At 36.5% G+C, this 20,667-nt stretch overlaps 1 protein-coding gene and 1 long non-coding RNA gene across 2 annotated transcripts; one reads left to right on the top strand and one right to left on the bottom strand.

Annotated features, from left to right (window-relative positions):
• Window positions 1-3: 3 nt before the first annotated feature.
• Window positions 4-3,754, bottom strand: LOC136814307 (uncharacterized). Its single transcript, XR_010847617.1, has 2 exons — window positions 3,158-3,754; window positions 4-1,552 (listed from the first exon to the last, which is right to left on the bottom strand). It is a non-coding gene; the product is annotated as an uncharacterized lncRNA (long non-coding RNA).
• A 2,019-nt stretch (window positions 3,755-5,773) lies between these two features.
• Window positions 5,774-20,458, top strand: LOC136814308 (pyruvate kinase PKM-like). Its single transcript, XM_067070833.1, has 11 exons — window positions 5,774-5,867; window positions 12,780-12,986; window positions 13,770-13,861; window positions 14,395-14,511; window positions 14,869-14,995; window positions 15,976-16,175; window positions 17,077-17,194; window positions 17,791-17,951; window positions 18,313-18,465; window positions 19,042-19,205; window positions 19,847-20,458. Exons 2-11 carry the CDS (start codon window positions 12,833-12,835, stop codon window positions 20,178-20,180), a joined length of 1,620 nt encoding a protein of 539 aa, XP_066926934.1. The 5' UTR covers window positions 5,774-5,867; window positions 12,780-12,832; the 3' UTR covers window positions 20,181-20,458.
• Window positions 20,459-20,667: the final 209 nt, after the last annotated feature.

The following is a 20,667-nucleotide window of genomic DNA, read 5'->3' on the forward strand; positions in this document are numbered from 1 at the left end:
AGCTACTTTTTGTTTGGTATTTGTCTGCAATAACACTCGTGGTAAAAAAATGAAAATTAGTAAAATTACAAGTTGGATAAACTCAAATAAAATACACCTGAATTTTTGTGACGAAGCGTGTAGCGTAAAACCCCCAGTGGCTGTTTATTCTGGAGGAAACATTATCTCCGAACCAATGGCGTCCGTCACCCCGACCTTCGGAGGTTAAAGGTCTTCCCCCTTTATGTACAAATTTTTTACTAACGAAATTATTTCATCTGCAAGTGTTTGACCCTCAAATGTAAGAGATCATAAATTTGAATTATAATTATTGTAATGGATTTTTACGAGGTATGAGCTTCATAGCTTCAAAATGTTATCAATCTATTAGTAATTTTCGTTTAAGAAATACCAAATTCATCAACTTGATAAAACACATCCACGATTCCATGTTTGATAAGTTGTCGGTGGTGAATGTTGATAAGATCGTTAATCTCTAATGACCGGCGTTTGTTTTGGTAATCGATAGTCTTAGTATATTCTATTGTATTCCTTGGTGGTTGATCGTCTGAGCCATTGATTGATCATCTGTTTGAAGTCCAGGAAGAAGCTCTTGTCCGATTGTTCCAATGTCATAAAAATAAAGAAAGGTTGACCGGAGTATACAGGGGCTTATGATTAAATATAGTACGAGAAAATCTGGAAATTTCGGAAAAGTTTGCTAAAGTATGTGAAAATGATTTTGAGTGAATGCAATAGCGAGGATGGTTTAGAATTTTGAATTGTATTTAAAGACATACGAATCATAATTATCACTTAATGATGCGCATGCATAATTAATTTTCCGTGCGAAATTGTTGAGAACCTGCTTTGATTTGTAACGATGACAAAATAGGTAAGCCTCGGGTTTGTAATTTAATTTGGATAGTGACAAATATTTGCGAAGCCAGTAAATTGGACAGCATTTTGTTCCTGTCTTGCTAATGAAAACGATATTACCTTCACGAACTTGGTCGGTTTTTGACTTTGGTAGTAAAACTGTTGCACCGAAGTTGTCAAAAGTGATTTCCTTTATCTGAATTTGAAGGATTTCGCTAATTCTAAAAAATCCTGCAAAACCTAGTAAATTGGACAGCATTTTGTTTAAGTACGCTTAGTTTGATGAGTGAATGCAGCGAGGATGTTTGTAATTCAAACGCCCTATTTAAAACGTTTTCACAGCGCATGCTTCTCATTATGACGTAATGATACGCATGCAAAAGTAATTAGCGTGCGAAAATGCACGAGAATCTGCTTTTCCAGCTTTTTTCAATCGCTGGAAACTTCGCTTCTCGGCTATTTCTCCTTCCCCGAATGAACAAACAATAAATCACAATAATAGCTACTTTGTTTGGTATTTGTCTGCAATAACACGAGAGATAAAAAAGAAAGAAGTTATGAGTTGTACATAATATAGTAGCAAAAAAAATAAATTTAAAGTTAAATTCCCAATGATTGAAAAATTTTGAATCGGATTTCAGTTTTATCTTTAATATTGTTGCGAGTTTTTCTTTCAAATTTTGGGGGTCATGATCTGTCGAAAATTGAAATAAGAAAAATGGTAAATTTCGTACCTTTGCACTTTGCCATCTGTAAGACGATGGGCTTCAAGATGGAGAACGAACTCCTCAAATGCGTTTGTACAGAGACATTGACGCAAAAGACGTGTTTGCGCAGAGGCATTGACACATAAAACACACCACGTGTAACGTTGATCGTGATGTAATAAATCTTGCGAATGTAGTCACCAAGTTTGTCAACATAAAAGGAAAGAAAAATGATGTTACAGAATAGAAGCCTGCAAATCCGTCAGTTATACATTTTGTGTTGAATAGGAAACAGCGTTGACGGCAGATGTTCCTGGGTAATACTCACGAGAACAGTTGCTTTAGCGTTTTGGTTATTGGAAATTCGATCGATAGTAATTTGTCCATAGCTTGATTATATAATTAAAAATCTCATTATCGATAGACCAATTATCTGTGTCGGTAGATTTGGAAATTAAATCTGCTGTTTTATTCATGTCCCTTGGTATCCAAGTAGGGTAAATTCCGACGTTATGAGATAAGCAGATGTTGAAAAATTTCTATTGCAAGATTTTGTAGGTGTTGTTTTGTGCTATTTTACAAACATCGTTGTCCGTGAACCACTCAATTATTTCGTTTTCGAGAAGTTTGGAAAGGACGTCAAAAATATTTAACTGCGAGAAGTTCACGACAAGTTGAGCTAGTTGTATTTCATGTCTACCAAAATTTCCTTTTGCTATGGTGTTTCCTAACTTTTCTACCGCGTAACCTCCATAGCCTGTACCACTTGTGTCCGAAAAGATGACCTTCGTAATTCTTGGTTTAGTTTTAATTCTAAAAGCTTTTACGTTTTATAAATTGGGTTGCCAAAATTGAAGTTCTTGAATAACGTCAAAATTTATTAATCGTCTTTTATCCCAGTGAGGTAAATTAGCAAAACGAAGGAGAGAAGTTTTGATAATTTGTTGCATCATCCATTTTTGACATTTATTATTAAAGAAGGTAAAATGGCACAGTTGAAATAGAATAGAAGATCAGGTACGTTTATATCATTAGCTCTCATTAATACTAATCTAATTACAACAAGGCAAAATTGTAATCAATTTTTAAAACTAACGCAACGTAAATTAGCTACTGTATTTCAAAAGTTGAAAAAATTGTTCTGAATATCTGAAAATCTTCTATTTTTTGTTAAAGTTATTTTCCATCCCTTGACGATTTAGAATTTGAATTGGACGACGAACTTTTTGTTGCTGTTGGTGAGGACATTAACTTTATCGAGTGGGCCAAAGGTGACGAAGATTCAAAAAAAGGACAGTGGCTGACGTAGTGCCCTACTCTTTTGCATGAATAACAGACCACCTCATCCATACGGCTCCTTTGTTCAGTTCTAGATTTGATTGCCTTGGAGTATTCTCCATCAGGTTCCTCTATTCTTGGCTTTTTATATATACGTTCTTTAACTTGCTCTGCATTTTTAATAGCCCTCTTAAGCCTCTTTTCCTCCACGTCTCCGGATGTAAGATCGCTTGCCTTAAATTCGTTGACAGTAAGCCACCCATATGTGTCGGCGATTCTAATATGTTGAATACGAGTCTCTAGTAATCTCTTACCTTTATTCAAAGCTTCTTTCATCCCATCAACATCCGTCTCTTCCATGAATTCGAGGGTATCCTCAATCGTTTCCAAGACTGCTGTGTTATGAGCAAATTGATCTTGATGGCCAGTTTTCTTGAGTACAATGTTGTCGTTGGCTCTCTTCTTTTCGAGTTTCTTTTTGAGCTTGGCCAGATTGGTCAACTGATTCTCAGCAGATTGTACAGAAGCAGCTTTCACTGTGTCCTTGGTGCTTTTCATGATTTGTGGGCCAAAGTCTTTTTCAACAACATCATTAACTAGAGTTTTCAACTGCTCGTAAGTAACAGCTAGTGTTTCATTTCCAGCAGTAGTTCCACCGTCAGTAGATTTTGATTTCTCACTTGATTTTTTAGACATTTTTTAAAAAGAATTTTTTTTTCTTACACACACATACACAAGTACGCTTAGTTTGATGAGTGAATGCAGCGAGGATGTTTGTAATTCAAACGCCCTATTTAAAACGTTTTCACAGCGCATGCTTCTCATTATGACGTAATGATACGCATGCAAAAGTAATTAGCGTGCGAAAATGCACGAGAATCTGCTTTTCCAGCTTTTTTCAATCGCTGGAAACTTCGCAATCACTTTTCCGAGCACATAATGCCATTGACTTCCAAGCCCGAAGGGCTAAACTCGAGACTCCTGGATGGGAAATAAAGCCACTTATTACTCATCCAGAACGCCTGTCCATGGTTTTATCACAAACGCCGGATTGAAAGTAAAATCCATCGCTAGTTTTCAAAAAACGCAGTCCTCAAAAACAAAGGAACCGCTAGATACAATCCGTCGTCATGATTGCGGTGCGTTTTAGGCGCGTTCTGGATGGGAAATAAGTGGCTTCAGTGTGGAAGCCTCCGAAGTCTAATTCATGAGGAAATATTCATAACTGACGTTGGTGATCGGTGTTTTGATTAGGCTACGTCATATCTTCCTTCGTTTCGAGCGTAAAACTCCTACTCTTCGTAGAAGAGTAAGGCCTAAAAGCCTGGATCTGTCTATTGTGTAGACTATGTTTTGATATGCTGTATCATTTTTGTTCTTATGATGATAATACCGTGACATTTTTTTTCAAAATTAAAACTTAGTAAGATTATTATAGTTCTTAGTAGATATTTATTCAATTGTTTCTTGTAAAGCTTTCTGATATAATGATAACGAATTTTTACCATTTCATCATATCATCAGTAACAAAATGAAACAAATTTTTATTAAAAAAATTAATTTTGAAATTTGCTTGTTGTGTATTTTTTTAGTTTTATCGGAGTTTTACCAGTTCTTCTCTGGTTTTAAACCTTTAGACACGTCGTGCGTGTTTCGCTTATTTCGGAACAAATCTTGTAAAACTTTGATTAAATCGTTAACAATAATTTTGCTTTTAACTCTTTTTAGCCTCTCTGTCGTGCCAAGTCGCACTTCATATTATTCGCAGAAATTGTTTGAAAGGGGCAAATAATTTTTTTGAAGGGTGTCAACTTAAAAGATAGCTAGCGTGATAGTCACACGAAAATCACAAGTCTTTTTCTTTTCTTTTTTTTTTTTGGGGGGGGGGGGGGGGGGTGGTAGCTAGCACCTCACTAAAAACCGGGATTTTTCATTTTTCGTTTCTTAGTGAGTTTCACTTTGACGATTTTCGAAAAATAGAAGCCTTTCAAGTGTTTTGACGCAAATTCGATTATTTTGCTACTGCAGGAGCTTCGAAAATTAAAAGTGACGTCAAAAAATCGAAATCGAAACATTGTCGCAAAGTGGAATAGACGTTAATTGCGTAAAAAACGCGGGTGACGTCTAGTATAGGCTAGGGGGGGGGTGGTTAGGAAAATTCCGCGGTTCCTTTTTCGGATCCGGTCACGATTGGTAAACGTGGTATCATGATTCGAAAGCGTGAAATCTTGAACTTCCCGTTGTTTTGCGCGTGTGGTGTTTACCGGTTTTTTTCCGATTTTTCAACTGATTTCGCCCAGCGGGACTCTTTATCGGGATGGTGTAGACGGAGAGAGTTATATCGGATCACCCAAAGTTACCTTCATTTTTTTATTTTTCATTTTTTTATTTTTTTATCCACGGATCGCTGATAGTCACCTTTCCGGGGGTTTTGTTGTTTGGAATTGATTAACTAACAGTTAGGTAGGGTCAGGGTTGCTAGTAACGGCTTGTCACTGTGCCGGGTGCATACTCGGCGCCTTGGGCCCCGCAGGGTTGCTAGTAACGGCTCGAATTTCAGTCAGGTTTAAAAAAGGGGTACTTTTACCCATATTATAATAACATTACCCCCGTCTTTTGCTAGTTTGGTATAATATGTTATGAATTGCGCGGTTTTGATGTGCGGCGATGGCTCAGTGGATAGAGCGCTGGCTTCCGAATCTGAAGGTCTTTCTTTGGTGGTGGTTCGAATCCCACTCGGTGCGAAAATTAGATTGGTCGAAATTGATGGACAAATGATTGACAGGTATGAAAACTCAGTCAGAAATGAGAAACTAAGTCTCAGAAACTCAGAAACTCAGACAGTCAGAAAAAGAGAAAGACAGGATCAGAGATAAGAAAATAAAAAAAAAACACGAGGGTACTTTGGGTGATCCGATGTAACTCTTTCCGGTGTAGACGGACTTGACACATTCCATTCACTTTTTGCACACGCTGGACGTTGACGACTAGACATGCCACTCTAGCCACTCTATTTATCTAAAGGTATCAATTTTTATCATTTATAGCTAAGGCAGAGATTGTCAGATTACCCTCCCCTAGGCAAAGTCAGAAAAGTTATACTTATGGGTATGGGTGGGTGGGTGAGCTTTTAAAACATCAATTTATGTTTTTCTAACCTCTAAAATCGATATTGCTTGTATCCAGACGATCTCAATCGAACGGAATCGACGATCGAACCAGTCGAACCAAATCGAACGCAATCGACCGATTGAAATTCGATTGTTGGACGCAATCGCATCTCAATCGAACGTTAAAATTCTGGGTAATATTCGATTGGTTCGATTGTTGTTCAACTGGTTCGATCGTTGATTCCGTTCGATTGAGATATCGTCTGGCTTTATTCTTGCAGCTTCCCAACATCCAAGCTCTCTAACATCACAAGCCGAATGAAATTACCTTCGATTTCCTGTAGAAATTATGCGATGAACAATCCGGGGGTCAATGAATCGACGATCGAACGCAATCGAATCTGAAAATTGCAGTAATATTCGATTGAGATTCGATTGCGTTCGACAATCGAATATCAATCGGTCGATTGCATTCGATTTGGTTCGACTGATTCGATCGTCGATTCCGTTCGATTGAGATCGTCTGGTTGTATTTAGCAATTATGATTCTCCTTTTCCTTGTTTGAACGTTTGACTTTGAACCTTTATTTCTGACAAGTTTTGTACAATTCATAGTGTTCGATTGAATTTCCCTTTTCGACTTAAATTTGTATATCAAGATTACGGGATTTCAAGTATGGGCCGATTTTACTTTCGTTTTGAATGGTTTCATTTTCGATTTCAAACCAACATCTTAGCAACAGGGTGCTTGCCCATAGTTACAGGGCAGGGGTTTGTGCAAAAAACTAAACATAGAAAATTTTCCAAATACCCCATTTCGATTAATGCAATGAAAAATGAAACTTTTCTATGTTTCACTTTTTTGCACCTATTCTTCAAAATGAAAATATTCAAGATTTTGAGTTGTTCTTTTATTCAATGATTTTTTACGGGACTTTGTTGACAATCTAACTCTTGCACCAAATTCCCGCTTTCTTCAGTAACTTGAAGGTGAGAAAAAACCTAAGCAGCGGATCACGGATTGAACAGTTGACGGTAACCGTGAGATTGGGTAACTTGCATACAGTGGAGGCTAACATGCATAGCCCTCAAATGAAAGACCTGGCTGGTCATTACCGTAAGTTGGTCTAATGTCAACATCCGTCTTCTAATTTCGACATCCTTCTTTATAGATAGGAATAATAAGAAGGTCAAAATCACTGATAGACTAAAGATTTTTCCTCTAATCGCGCTAATCAAAGTCAATCAGCGATTCCGACCCAGTTTCTATTGTTCCTATCTCTAAAGAAGGGTGTCGAAATTAGAAGAGGGATGTCGACATTAGTCCAACTTACGGTAAAATACAACTACGTAGCTCTGCTCGCAGCTCTACTCTACCATTTTTGTTTTAATTTAATTTTGTATTTTAATGACCAGCCAGGTCTTTCATTTGAAGGCTATGCATGTTAGCCTCCACTGATGCAAGTTACCCAATCTCACGGTATATACATATTTAGGTGATATTTAAACATAAAGGATAAATAAGATAAATAAGATAAAAACACAGGTCACAGGTCATTAGGCGGCAATCAAAAATATGTTCCATTCTGGTCCTAAAACATCTTCAAATCCAGTCGGTCGGTCTGTCAGTCGGTCGGTCGTTAGTAAATTTTGTCGGATTTTTAAATCCCGATGAATCAAAGTCAGCAATCAACAGAATCTTATGCCGCCATCTTTAATTTGCCAAACTAAATGTGCGGCTAGTTCGAAACACGGGTCACGGGTTACGGGTTACGGGGCACGGGGTACGGGTCACGGGGCACGGGGCATACAATTTACAGACCGGAAAAAATATAACGATATCATGACGTATAATTCATAACACGCACTACATAACACGTATAATAGTACTAATACTACTAGTATAGTATGTCTGAAACAATTATATACGAATAGTATTATCATGAAAATTTTTGAATAATATGTCATCCACAAATTTTGACAAAATAATATTGAATGACAAAAATATTGTCAAAATCATGAAATATAAGGCCTCTGAACCAATTTACAGCAAAATGTCTTTTCATACTCAATAGGATGCTAATCATGTGACTGGATATAGATTGACATGTTTTAAAACGATTAAATGCTGCAAGATAGTGGTTTTAGAGATATGAGTATAATTACATCATTTCTATTAAAAATTCATAATGGTAGGTGGAAAATATTGACACATTTATAAAGTACCATCATTTCTACGTTATTATCCATTAGAATTATATTCATACTCAAGGTGATGGAGGGGATATAATGAGATATGATTTAACAATAGCCGTACTGTCATTTTCGTGAGATAGCTCGCTTTTCAGGGATGGGAATTGTAATATGTATATTACTTACGTATAACATATAACATGCATATAACACTAAAAGTGTATTATTGATAATATAAGCTTATTATATGTATGTAATATGTTGCGGTGTTTTCTGGTCTGCATTATACACGACGCAAACTTCGAAAGCACGTGGAAAGCACGTGGTTAGGTTTTAGCGTTTTAAATTGTCATACGTGGATAAAATACCTTAAAATTGATTTTTTCGATAACTTTTAGTGTTTTTAAAACATTTTCTGATTGAATTACTTTGATCTGAGCTGCCCCGTCACCCCGTGCCCCGTGACCCGTGACCCGTGACCCGTGTTTCGAACTAGCCGCTAAATGTGCGCGGGCATGTGTTAACCTTAAAGCAGCCCTTACTTTCACCCCCCAGGATATTGGCCCTACCGCGTTGCTGAATTTTGACATAAAAATTTCACATAGCTGTCAACTTTTTGCATCGCAAAAATGCGGGAGAGGTCGGAAAAATTCTCCCCGGTAATCCAATTTTTCCGAATGGAAAGATCAGGAAATTGAGGGAATTTCCCTGCAAAGTCTGATTTTATTGGAAATTTTTTTTGAGAAATAAGGGAAATCAGGGAATGTTTGGTCCCCCAAATTCAGGAAATTTTGCCATGTCGCCTTTACAAAATCTGAATTTTTTTTCAGGAAATCGGAAAATTTTTGGAGATGCGGGAGAAAATCCTGAAAATGCGGAGAAAACGTTGGCATGCAGGAGTCTCCCGTCCAATGTGGGAGACTTGACAGCTATGATTTCAATAAGGGTACATTAAAAAACTTGAACATGACTCAATGTGGGTTAAGTAAACAAAGAATACAAGTTTTTTTTTTTTAAGAAACACACTTTTAAGAAACATGGGGCTCAGAATGCCTAAAAACTAAGAAACATCTAAGAAACATGCTGAGGCTGAGAATGAGAAAATAGCATTTTTTAATTCGTTTTTTTTAAGAACCTTCCAATCAAGGTTCCAGAAATATACATACATAATACATAGTGGGCAACACCCCTCCAACCCCCACCTAAAAAAGGTCACCCCCACCTGCATAGGCTTACCCCCACCTGAAAATTGAAGACTACTCAACCCCCACCTTCTTGGGCAACCCCCACCTGATTTTAAAAAATCTTCTAACCCCCACCTGAAAAATCCACTCCAAAAAATTTGGAGATTTTGTTCCTTTTAGGAACGCTCAAAATGCCAGTCAAGTCCCCTGATGACTATGAACTGGAAAGGAGGAGATTGGAGGATAAGAAATAAAATTTTTTTTTCTTGCAAGCCTGTATATATAGTTTTTTCAAAGTTTTTCTTTTTTTGTTCAACTAAAAGATACACTCAAAACTACACAACCCCCACCTGAAAATTTCCACCCCCACCTGTATAGAGTTACCCCCACCTGAATTTTTTCATCAACTCAACCCCCACCTGATTCAAAAAATTTGAAAATCGTCAACCCCCCCCCCCCAGAATCCTGGGGGGGTGCCCACTATGCATAACAGTTAGAAACACTTGAGAAAGTCAGAAAATCAATATAGAAGATAGGAAAGTACTGTAGATTAGTCAATTAGACTATTGTATTATCGACATGCGTCCTTTAAGCTTGACAAAGTTTGGAAATATGTAAGAAACATTTAAGGCTCAAAAGGCTGATTTCTTAAGAAACATTGAGACTGCTTGGGAAAACTAGTTTCGTAAAAAAAAATGTGTAATGATTCAAAGACATGCTCCGTTTGCCCGTGCCCGCCATTATGGGAAAGATCAGAACCTGCAAACAGCGCCCAAAAAAACACGACGATTTTACAGACTTTCTGAATTGGGTTTTCTTGTAAATAAACAGTCGGTCAGACAACCCGAAAGCAACATATTTTTGATTGCTGCCTTAACACAGGTCAGCTTTATAATTACTGTAAAATACCAAAGAAAAAGAAGCAATAGCTATTTCACAATTGCTTTATCATATCCCATTTTATCTCCTGCATCACTTGGATATGAAAACAAGAATTGTGAAAATAGCGCCTAAAGGATTATGCTTTATAAATATTGGAATATTTTTATCTGTGACTATGCTTTGCTTTTTTAATAAAGATGACGTCACTATCTATGCATCTCTAAAATGGCTCTCTTGGAGCACTAAACTTTTTCAAAACATGTCAATCCCGGCTGTATCATTTGAAGCATGCTATCAGGTACACACCTTCACACACACCTAAAATGCCTGAAGAGTGCAGTCAATCACACCCCATAAAGTTAGTTTCACAACTGAAAGTTGTGCAAAGCACTCCTTATCACATGCCTAAATTACTAAAATTAAGGTTTTAGAAGTGCGATTGACCACACACCTGGGATCTGCTGGGATTTTTAAATGATACAGCCTGTCAATCTATATCCACTTAACACAGTCAGCATCCTATCGAGCATGAAAAAGAAATTTTTGTAAATTGGTGTACACACCTCATATTTTGTGATGATATCATTCATTTTCATAATTGAAGTGTCACTTTGTCAATATTTGGGTTAATGATTTATCCTTGAAATGTCTAAATAGCATATTTTGAATCTATACTGCATTTCCAAAAAGTTACCCACCTTGCTTAGAAAGACAAAATCGTTGAAATGAAAAGCCAGAATTTTGAAAATTTCCTAGCCTTGTCAGACTTTTTAAACTTTTTGTTGTTTTTTGTGTACACATTTAGGAGAATGTGGCCAGTCTATCTAACAATTAATTACACAACCCTGCCAACGTACCACAATGTCCGATGTTTTTGTCCAATGTCGAAAAGTATTATTTAATTACACCAAGGATTTATTATACACTGGATATACAAGTACCTGATTTTTGCCGATTTCTCGTGTACTAGCTATGTCCGCAGTAATGATATTATTGTTCACTCTCCTTCCCTCATTAAATGTTTTTTCAAAGGATTTTCATTGCATTTCTTATTGAAAATCACTCATCCAATTCCCAAAAGAGACTTAAACTTTTCCTGTGAGAGTCAGATTCTTCCACTTAAATTGATAATATAAGTCGTTATGACGTTTCAAGCTGTGAGAAAGATGCAAAAGACGTGTTGTGTATAAGAAATTGAATGTTGACACCGGAAATTTTCAAACTTCAACCTCAAAAAAACCACCTTGCCACCACGTGCCTCCAAAGGATTTTCATTCCACAGTGGAGACAATCAAGTCGTATGCTAATTTCAGCTCTTCTGGGGACAGTCTTGGAAAGATATTTCCAATTGAAAATTTTGTGTCACTATAAGCATTTTGTCTAAATTTCTTGTCTAATGATGATTTTCTCACACCAGATTTCACAAATGTATCCAGCTTGGTATGCTAGCCTTACTTTCAAACTTTTGTTTTGCAAATGTACAAAAAGAAAGAGCTAGAGAACTTTTTAAAAATAAGACTGATAAACATTTTTTTAAATCAGGCATCTTCGAGCCGCCATGGCAGTTGTCCTTTGCAGACAAAGCTTGAACATCAATTGTTTTCTGAAACAATGAAAATACAATGATCGCTCTCCATCGTTTTATGAGTCGTTTATCCAGTGTATAATAAATCTTTGATTACACTATAAGAAATTTTTTGTCCTACATCTATCAGTATAGCTAGCTTTCATTTCTGGAACTTTTTCAAAAAAGAGAAAATACAATATTAAGTATTTTTTACTGCTCTTTTTACATACTGAATTTGAAAGATCTTCTTTGAGGCGTTTTTTGCAAACTTCAAAACACTGATTTTTGTCCCGCTATTTTGGGAATCTAGCTTGAAGTGCATGTGTGTTGCATTGGGTATGAAGTCCTTCAAATATGTGTTACCTGTAAATTTTTGTATGGAGAGTTAGGACTTTGGCTATTACTGTCAGGGATTTTTCTAAGCACTTTATGTCCGTATTCTGGCCAAAATACTCAATCCAAGACTTGAGAAAATAAATGAGATTTTTTCTAGCGAAATTAACCTTTTTTGTTGTTTATGAGCAACAATCACTAATTATTATCTACATATTCAAGACTTTTTGGGAGCTTCTCCCTCAAGACCCCCAGCTTCATCAATGTACAGTTTTGCTGAGCAAGCAGGAGCAAGTTCCCTTTCAGGCATATTGAAGATTCAATCTAAGTTTACAAAAACGGTCCCAGCTCAAAGTGCTTAGAAAAATCCCTGACTGTACATTATATACAAATTCTTGACATCAGACAAACATTGGACTTTTTCCTTTAGCGTTAATAAGGAATGAAAGGGTTGAAATGAAAGTACAATATACGTGGTAAGATTTAAAGTTTTTACCTAATTTTCTCAATAATATGATACCAGTTCCTTTGACAAGTTCTGTAAGCTGAGCTGGAAAAGCTGGGCCCATCATATTTCCATAGGGCTTTAAGAAGGAAAAGGGTAATTATGGCCAGGCTGCCATTATAGATTTAATTTTTGTTCTAGTTTATTATTTTACTCTCACAGATCTGTCTTCAAAAATACAAACTACCCGTCATTCATAAAAAAAATAAAGCACTATGTCTGGTCAAGAAAATAGAACAGAATACTTGAAAGATGCTTTTAAAAGGCGAACACTATCAACTGCCAAAACGGTCCTGGAGTATCACAGTAAAATCAACATTGATGAAACTGCACCGGTTATTAGAAGTGTCGGTATCATTTGTACCATTGGTAAGTTTTATTTTCACTTTTTCTACCGGATGCACCAAAAAAAAGTATACAAGTTTGTTGAGATATTGTGAGTTTCAGGATTTAAATTTTTTGTTCATTCTTTTTTTATTGTATAGAGGATGCTCTAACTTGAATTTTGAGCTATCATACATTAGAAGTAGTAAGCACACACATAACATCAAAACCTTTCTTCGAGATTTCAAAAAGAAATTTTCAGCCTTTCCAAAAATATTATCCCACGTGGGAATAGCTTATTTTACCATATTCTTAAATTCTGTAACGAGTTTTGATGATCACACAGTTGCATTTTTTTGGTATTTTAATGTGTAAAGAAGGTAAGTGTCAAGAGAAAAGCTTGCTCGTTGTTTTTGATAATTTTTTGAAATTTCGACATGGAAAAAAGTCAGTGTTTTGGAAATAACTTTCGAACTACTTTTTAAAATTTATAGTATATAGTTTTAGTTCCTTTTTTTCTGTCTTTTAATAAAAGTACATTTTATAAGATCGTTAATCCAAAAACAATGCACAATAAACCAGGGACGTACCTGGACGTACCCACTTAATATCGCTTTGCTTTCTTAGGCTCTTTTTAGGCTTTTTTTAGCTCAAAAGTCTTTTAATGTGTAATTTGTGTAATTGTTTTGGACAACCTATACACAAAAAACTTTAAACGAGTAAGTACTGACGTCGAATTTATCAGGGTCATCAATAAAACCATAATATGAGTTAGTGCATAACGGGTTCACAGATTTCAATGAATTATTTTTGTCATCTGCTTTTCAGGGCCCACATCACAAAAAGTAGAGCAGTTGGAAGCACTGATTTCTGCTGGTATGAACATCGCTCGAATGAACTTTTCTCATGGGACACACGAGGTATTGTTAAAATATACATTCTACCAGATTAAAACGATTCTTTCTATAAAATGTTTTATGTAGGACCAAAAATTTGACAATTTCAAGTCTTAAAATTATTGAAAATTATACTTGTATAATTCTGTAATTTAAAAATGCTTTTAAAGACAGAAATTTTACAAATTGCAGACATAAGAACGGAACCCAGAATCACAGAGGAAATACCCTCCCTCAATGTCATATTCTTTCATTCAATATCTCTTTTGGACATTTTAATGACATTTCAATCCTATCGTCGTCGCCTTTTTATTTGATCTTCGTTTCGGATCGAGTGTGTTCATATTGGTTTCGGAACGTTTCGGAGCAAGAAAACGGACCGATCCCGTTTCGATGAAAAAAGTGGAGCGAAACCGTTTCGATCTGTTTTGCTTTGTAACGTCTTCTTTTTTTGACGTTTCGAATTTTGACGTTCACACTTGTTTCGGAACCGTTTTGTTTCGGAACGGAACTGTAACCTATGAACATGGTCTGATGTGATCCCTCATTATTTTTAGTACCATGGATCTACCATTGAGAACGTGCGTGCTGCTGCAGCCAAGGTTTACCCTCACCCAATCGCTATCGCGTTGGATACCAAAGGACCTGAAATCAGAACTGGGATGATGAAAAGTGTAAGTCACCTTTTGTTTTAATACTCCTATCAAACCTCATGTTTCAAAAAGATTTCGTTCGACGTGGCCATGGTCGAATAGCACACCGCTATGCAAGCGTCATAATTATTACTTTTAACATTTGACCGAAATTCAATCCCACAATCCTTTTCATCTTGATTTGTAATGCGTGCAAGTTATTAAAACTTCAGAAGCCATTTAACAAATCGGAACTCTCCTTTAAAAGTTTGTCAATTTCATGATGTAACACTGTAACAGACTTTTATATGACCTCGAAATGATTGAAAAAACCCTGCAGCCTGTCTAACGAAAATATTTTCCATAACCTTAATCTAATTCATTTCCATTCTTCATCAGGGCAAAGATGTTACTTACAAGAAGGGACAAGCCTTAAAGATCTCTTGTAACCCAGCCATGCGTGAACAGTGCGATGAAAATCAACAATATCTGGAATATCCAAGTCTCTGCAAATCTTTAAAAGCAGGTCAGAAAGTCTTTCCATTGGCCATTGCATGTAGGATGTTGTTTTTGTTGTTTTTGCATGTTGAAGGCAATGAAATTTAGGCTAGGCCTCTTTCGTATGGCTTTAAGAGTTGGGATTTGTGTGTGTAACAATACTCATTAATAGTGCTTTTTGAACCTTTTTTGATTACGATTGCTGGACTATTTTTCATATTACAGGAAGTACAGTTGATGCTCTCTAATTCGACGTTCTACTATTCGATACCCTCCATTATTTGATAATATTGAAACTCTCATAAACGCGGCTCTACTATTCGCTACACTCTCTTATCCGATGAAAATTCTATTTCCCTTGGAAATCGAATAAGAGAGTGTCAACTGTATTAAGAAAAGCAATGTTGAAAGTTTGGACAGATTTCTGTGGTATTGAGCTATAATAAAAAGGAAGCTTGTCGTACTACTAGGTCCACTTTCTCAATTTTGAACGAAAAGCTTTCTGTTGAACATTGAAGGTTTTAGTTTTACATAAGTGTTCCCGTTTCATATCAAACACATATCTTATATCAGGCCAGTGTCACCTATTGTTGTATTGCATTCGATTTTGTGCTGAATGAGCAAAAATTGTTTTTGTTTGCTATTTCCGACCAATCTTGCTCCACATCCGTGCGAATTCAATGTGAAAAAGCTTGTGAATTAAAATTGATGAGTAAGCAAACGATATCACTCTTATTTAAAAACAAAACCTTTCAAGGGACATAAAAGTAGTAAAATGTAAACATTGCGCGAACCATGTGTCATTAAAGAGAACAATTAAAATCACGTATCCAAAACAAACTTGTAAAAAAATTGAAACAATCAAAATCAGCCATATTTGTATTTATTTTTTATTTTGACATGTGACATTTGTTTTGATTTTGTATCCCGCTGCATACGGTTTGTTTACAAATTTCGTCAGTACTTTTATGTCCCTTTAACTGGTTTGAATTCTTCTTTTTCTTTCAGGCAGTAAGATTTTTATTGCTGACGGCATGTTGATTTTGGAAGTGCGCGAAGTTTTGAATGACGACATGCTGATGGCTGAAGTTAAGTGCGATGCCACTATCGGTAGCCGGAAGAATTGCAATCTGCCGGGCGCCATTATTGATTTACCTGCCGTGTCCGAGAAAGATCGCTCCGATTTGCTATTCGGTGTGGAACAGAAGGTATGCGCCCAGCTGGCACACAACGTTATTTCAACGTTTATCTAACGTTATATGGACGTCGTGAATATTTGAAACAACGTTGGGTGTCGGAGTCAAATAAAATAGATTAAAGGAAAAAATTTTGACAGGAAGAAAATTTGGCGGTTTTGGTGGATTTAGTCAAAATCCGCCAAATTAAGTTCCCGCCAAATTTAATTTTTTCCGTCATCCGCCAAATTTAAGTTGCTCTATTTATTCCCCCAAATGTGCGCTATTTCAGGCTTTAAAACAGGTTTTTCTTTTTTTTTAATGGTGGTATTTTTCGGACAAAAATGTCCTTCGTCCGCCAAATTAAATTCCCGCCAAATTTAATTTTTCAAGTTAACCGCCAAATTGAATTCACTCTGAAAAAACTTTTTTGACCATCCGCCAAATTAAATTTCCCGCCAAAATTTCTTCCATTTTTGTAGATTTTTTTTGAACTTCGACTGGGTTATAGACATCGATATAGACATTATAGTACACTACGAAGGGTGAACTTTCCAATAATGCAGTGGTCGGAAACGTTTAGATTTTTAGAGAGAAAATGCTTGGCGTCAGCAGCCAGGGTAAAATTCAACTTTGTCGAGTGTAACGCTGAGTTGTAATGCCTAATGGTTAGATTATCTAATGTCACCTCACAACACATTTTATTCTAGAAATGTCGCATCTAAAAATCAATGTCTTCAATAAAACTTAAGTTTACAAAATAATAAACACAATACATACCTCTAAATCCCGTTTTTAAACCATCTTATGTTATAATTGTACTATACAAAACTACGAGGAGACTGGGTGAAAAATAGTTTTCTAGAAAAACTTCTCATTTCGATCAATAAACGTTTACTAATGACTATAATACTTTGATATCTTTATCTCCCAGGTTGACATGGTTTTTGCCTCGTTTATCCGAAAGAAAGAAGACATTTTTGATATCCGTAAAGTTTTGGGTGAAGAAGGCAAAAGCATTAAAATCATTGCCAAAGTTGAGAACCATGAAGGTGAGAGTATGTAGTTTCTTTCTTCTTCTGATAGGTCATACCGTATTTTGAGCTTATGCAGCAATCCCTTCTAATCCCGGTACCCTTCCCTTGTAGATAAGAAAGAAAGATAGAAAATAGAGAGGGTGGAATGACCAATTGGACTTTTTTACTTTATCTCTCTGGGTAAAGTCTCGATCAGTGATTCCAACCTTCATAATATAAGTTACCAACACGCTAAAGCTCTGAAGGTTGGGAAACTTTTCAACATCTGGAACATTACGGAATTTTGCAAGCCTTCGTTTTCGGGGATTGGCGGGTCTAACCGAAATATTTTCAGGTTTACCACCGCGCAAGGGTAGTTTCACCTGACTGAGTATGCGGCACATCAAAGGCCGACTTTCGTTCCTCTCCAATGTTAACTTGGACTGCTTCTCTAGAGCTTTAGTCTGGACGGTCGCCAATCTGCCATTGGAATATCAGATTACGCTAATTGAAAGTCTGAAAACTTTCGTCTCGCTTTTATTAGAGTAGTACAATCAGGTACGTTACAAATACTACTAGGAAAGATTCAATCTGAAACTTTCTTCAAAACATATCTATCTTTAATACACAAGGAATCACCAACATAGATGAGATTGTGGAGCACTCAGATGGTGTGATGGTAGCACGTGGTGACATGGGTATGGAAATCCCCCTGGAAAAAGTCTTCTTAGCTCAGAAACTTATCATCTCCAAATGTAACAAGAATAAAAAGCCTGTCATCTGTGCTACACAGGTTAGTCAACGAATGCTAATTCCAGCCTACTTCACATTCCTTGTCTCGTCTTTCTTGGCTTCACTGGTTTTCTTCCATCGCCTGCCATGTAAAGAAACACCAATTTGTTTACCGTATAACTACGAATGTATCGAAAACCATAGCCAGTTGTCCGAGTTTTCAATCTCGACCCCTATATTACGAGCATACTACGAAGTACTATGTCTATTTGTTTTAGATTTTATAGTTATAATCACTGATCGGATTAATACCCCTTCCCTTCTGTCTCAGATGGAGAAAAAAACACTTCTAAAACTGGGTATTGCAATTTCTTTGACAGAACGTTCACCTTACATTAAATCAAATGTTTTTGTTTGTTTAGATGTTGGAGTCGATGATAAAAAACCCACGTCCGACGCGTGCAGAAATTACGGACGTCGGAAATGCAGTGACGGATGGTTGTGATTGCGTCATGTTGTCTGGTGAATCAGCCAACGGTGCTTATCCTGTGGAAGCCGTCACTTATATGCATAAGGTGCCGTTATTGCGGTTATACTCCCCTCTTGGGATAACTCCAACCTTACTACTATAGTGCACCATTGAAATGATCGAAATCTGGATTATAATTATTATAATCTCCGAAATCGAAAGGCAAAAAATAGATTTGCAAACTGATTTCCACACACATTTTTTTTAATAAGCAACACCAATTTTTGGGTCAATCCTGGGGTTTCTAAGCATTCTAGCTCATTTGCTTAAAATCTTGCTTTGGCCACCCCTTAATATTACACCATATTTCTGCTTACCTTATCGGTCCCCTTTCACCCGTGCTAATTTAGCACCTGTCCTTATTAAGCTGAAGTTCAATTCCTTACGCCGTCCCTTACTACGCCAGCGACGTAAAAATAACGCCAATTAGGACCGGTGTAACAGAGTCAATAAGATATTAGGTTGAGGGCTATCGTTTACCATGGTTAGATTATCTAAAAAAGCTTTTACTTTACGAGAAAGTGAAAAAAAATCATCTAATTTGAGGCCTTTTAGCAAACTGGCTGCTTTTAAAATAACGTGTACTTTACATTGTGGATTATGATTTTATTTTCATCAACAGATCTGCAAAGAAGCATGTTCGGCTATCCACTACGAGAAACGTTTCCAAGAACTGACCGCTTCCTCTCACTCCACCGACACTGCCGAGATTGTTGCTCTTTCCGCCGTCTCCGCTGCTTTCAAAGTCAGTGCGGCTGCCATTATTGTGTTGACCACATCAGGAAGGTACGTTGGATGTCATTTACTTTAATGGGATTAAATATCGCGGTTGAGCTCATCCCCGAAATTTTAAGATTCCGTGGGGACCTAATTTTGCGGATGGCACTACCTTATCGGCCAAAACTTAGTCGGCCTCAATTATTAGTCGGCCCTAATTTTTGTCACCTCGTCAAAATTTAGTCGCTAAGGGCCGACTAATAATTAAGACCGACTAAAAATTTGGGCCATTTCTAAATTTACAAGCAGATGGAAAATAGGAGAAAGCTTAAAATACTGGAAAATAAGGAAAGCTTAATTAGGTCCAAATTTTTAGTCGGTCCAAATTTTAGCCACCAAGCCAAAATTTAGTCACTTAGGGCCGACTAAGTTAAGTCCTTTCCGAATTTCCGTCGGGACTAAAAAAAGTCTGCGACCGCAGTCGGAGGCAACCCGAAGGCTCTAAATCTGATGGTAAGTTGTGACGGAATAATTCCAAGGCAAACTTAAAATCCGTAAATATAAAAAAAATCTCTAAAGCGCCGAAAACGATATATTGCCATAAGCCGTGTATCCTAGCCTAGTGAATACGGGCTTGATTAAACTATATGACAAGATATATGAAATATAATAATCAGTACTAAATTCGTTCAATTCTTTTTTCTTTACAGATCGGCCACTTTGTTGTCTCATTTCTGTCCAAACTGTCCAATCATTGTCATCACACGTTCAGCACCAGTTGCCAGGAAGCTTCATGTCTACCGAGGTCTCTTCCCATTAGAATATCCATACGCCAGAAAGGGGACTTGGACAGAAGACATTGATGCACGGTTGGATTTTGGAATCAAGAAAGGATTAGACATGGGTTTCATTTTACCAAGTTCAAAAGTGATTTTCGTGTGTGGTTACCAACCTGGTTCGTCTACCACCAATACAATGAGAATCCTGTCAGTTGAAGGTGATCACCACATTGGCACACCTGAGAGCAACATCGTCTTCAAATAAGAGATGGGAACTTATTGCATCTTATCTTAAACACGTGTGTTGTAGACCATCGTAACCAAGAATAGGAACGTGAGCTTTGTGATTCAATTTTTAGTTTTTGAGGCTGTGTAATTTTTTTTCAAATGTGTGGTTTTGTTTTTGTGGTGTTGGTTCCGTTTCAGTTTTGCTCTTCTTTATAGCATGTTTTTCTCACATTGGATAGTATTTTGTATAAGTTTTGTTGAAATTACTTCTAAATACGCTTAAAAAGAAATATAATATTGTATCTTATTTAAAAATTTTAGTTGCTTTGTTCAGCATTTTTTTCGTTGGCAGGCTTATATTTTTTTTGAAAATCGATTTCCAAAATTGATTACTAAATTGATTACTAAATTGATTGGAAGATTGTACACACTTTTTTATAAGAATGGTGGTTTTTCATTTCATCATGGATATTCTTAACTTTTTTGGCAAAAATCATCCTAAAATATTTTTGTGCGATATAACA

The sequence above is a fragment of the Clytia hemisphaerica genome, unplaced genomic scaffold (genome assembly GCF_902728285.1).
Source record: "Clytia hemisphaerica strain Z4C2 unplaced genomic scaffold, Clytia hemisphaerica genome assembly, whole genome shotgun sequence".
NCBI classification, from domain to species: Eukaryota; Metazoa; Cnidaria; class Hydrozoa; order Leptothecata; family Clytiidae; genus Clytia; species Clytia hemisphaerica.

What these genes read in the sequence shown, in the direction of transcription:
- LOC136814308 (XM_067070833.1), top strand. Translation starts at nt 12,833, where the DNA reads ATGTCTGGTCAAGAAAATAGAACAGAATACTTGAAAGATGCTTTTAAA. An exon ending in CGGTATCATTTGTACCATTG is followed by an intron (nt 12,987 to 13,769) that starts GTAAGTTTTATT and finishes TCTGCTTTTCAG; the next exon opens with GGCCCACATCACAAAAAGTA. An exon ending in GTGTTGACCACATCAGGAAG is followed by an intron (nt 19,206 to 19,846) that starts GTACGTTGGATG and finishes TTTTCTTTACAG; the next exon opens with ATCGGCCACTTTGTTGTCTC.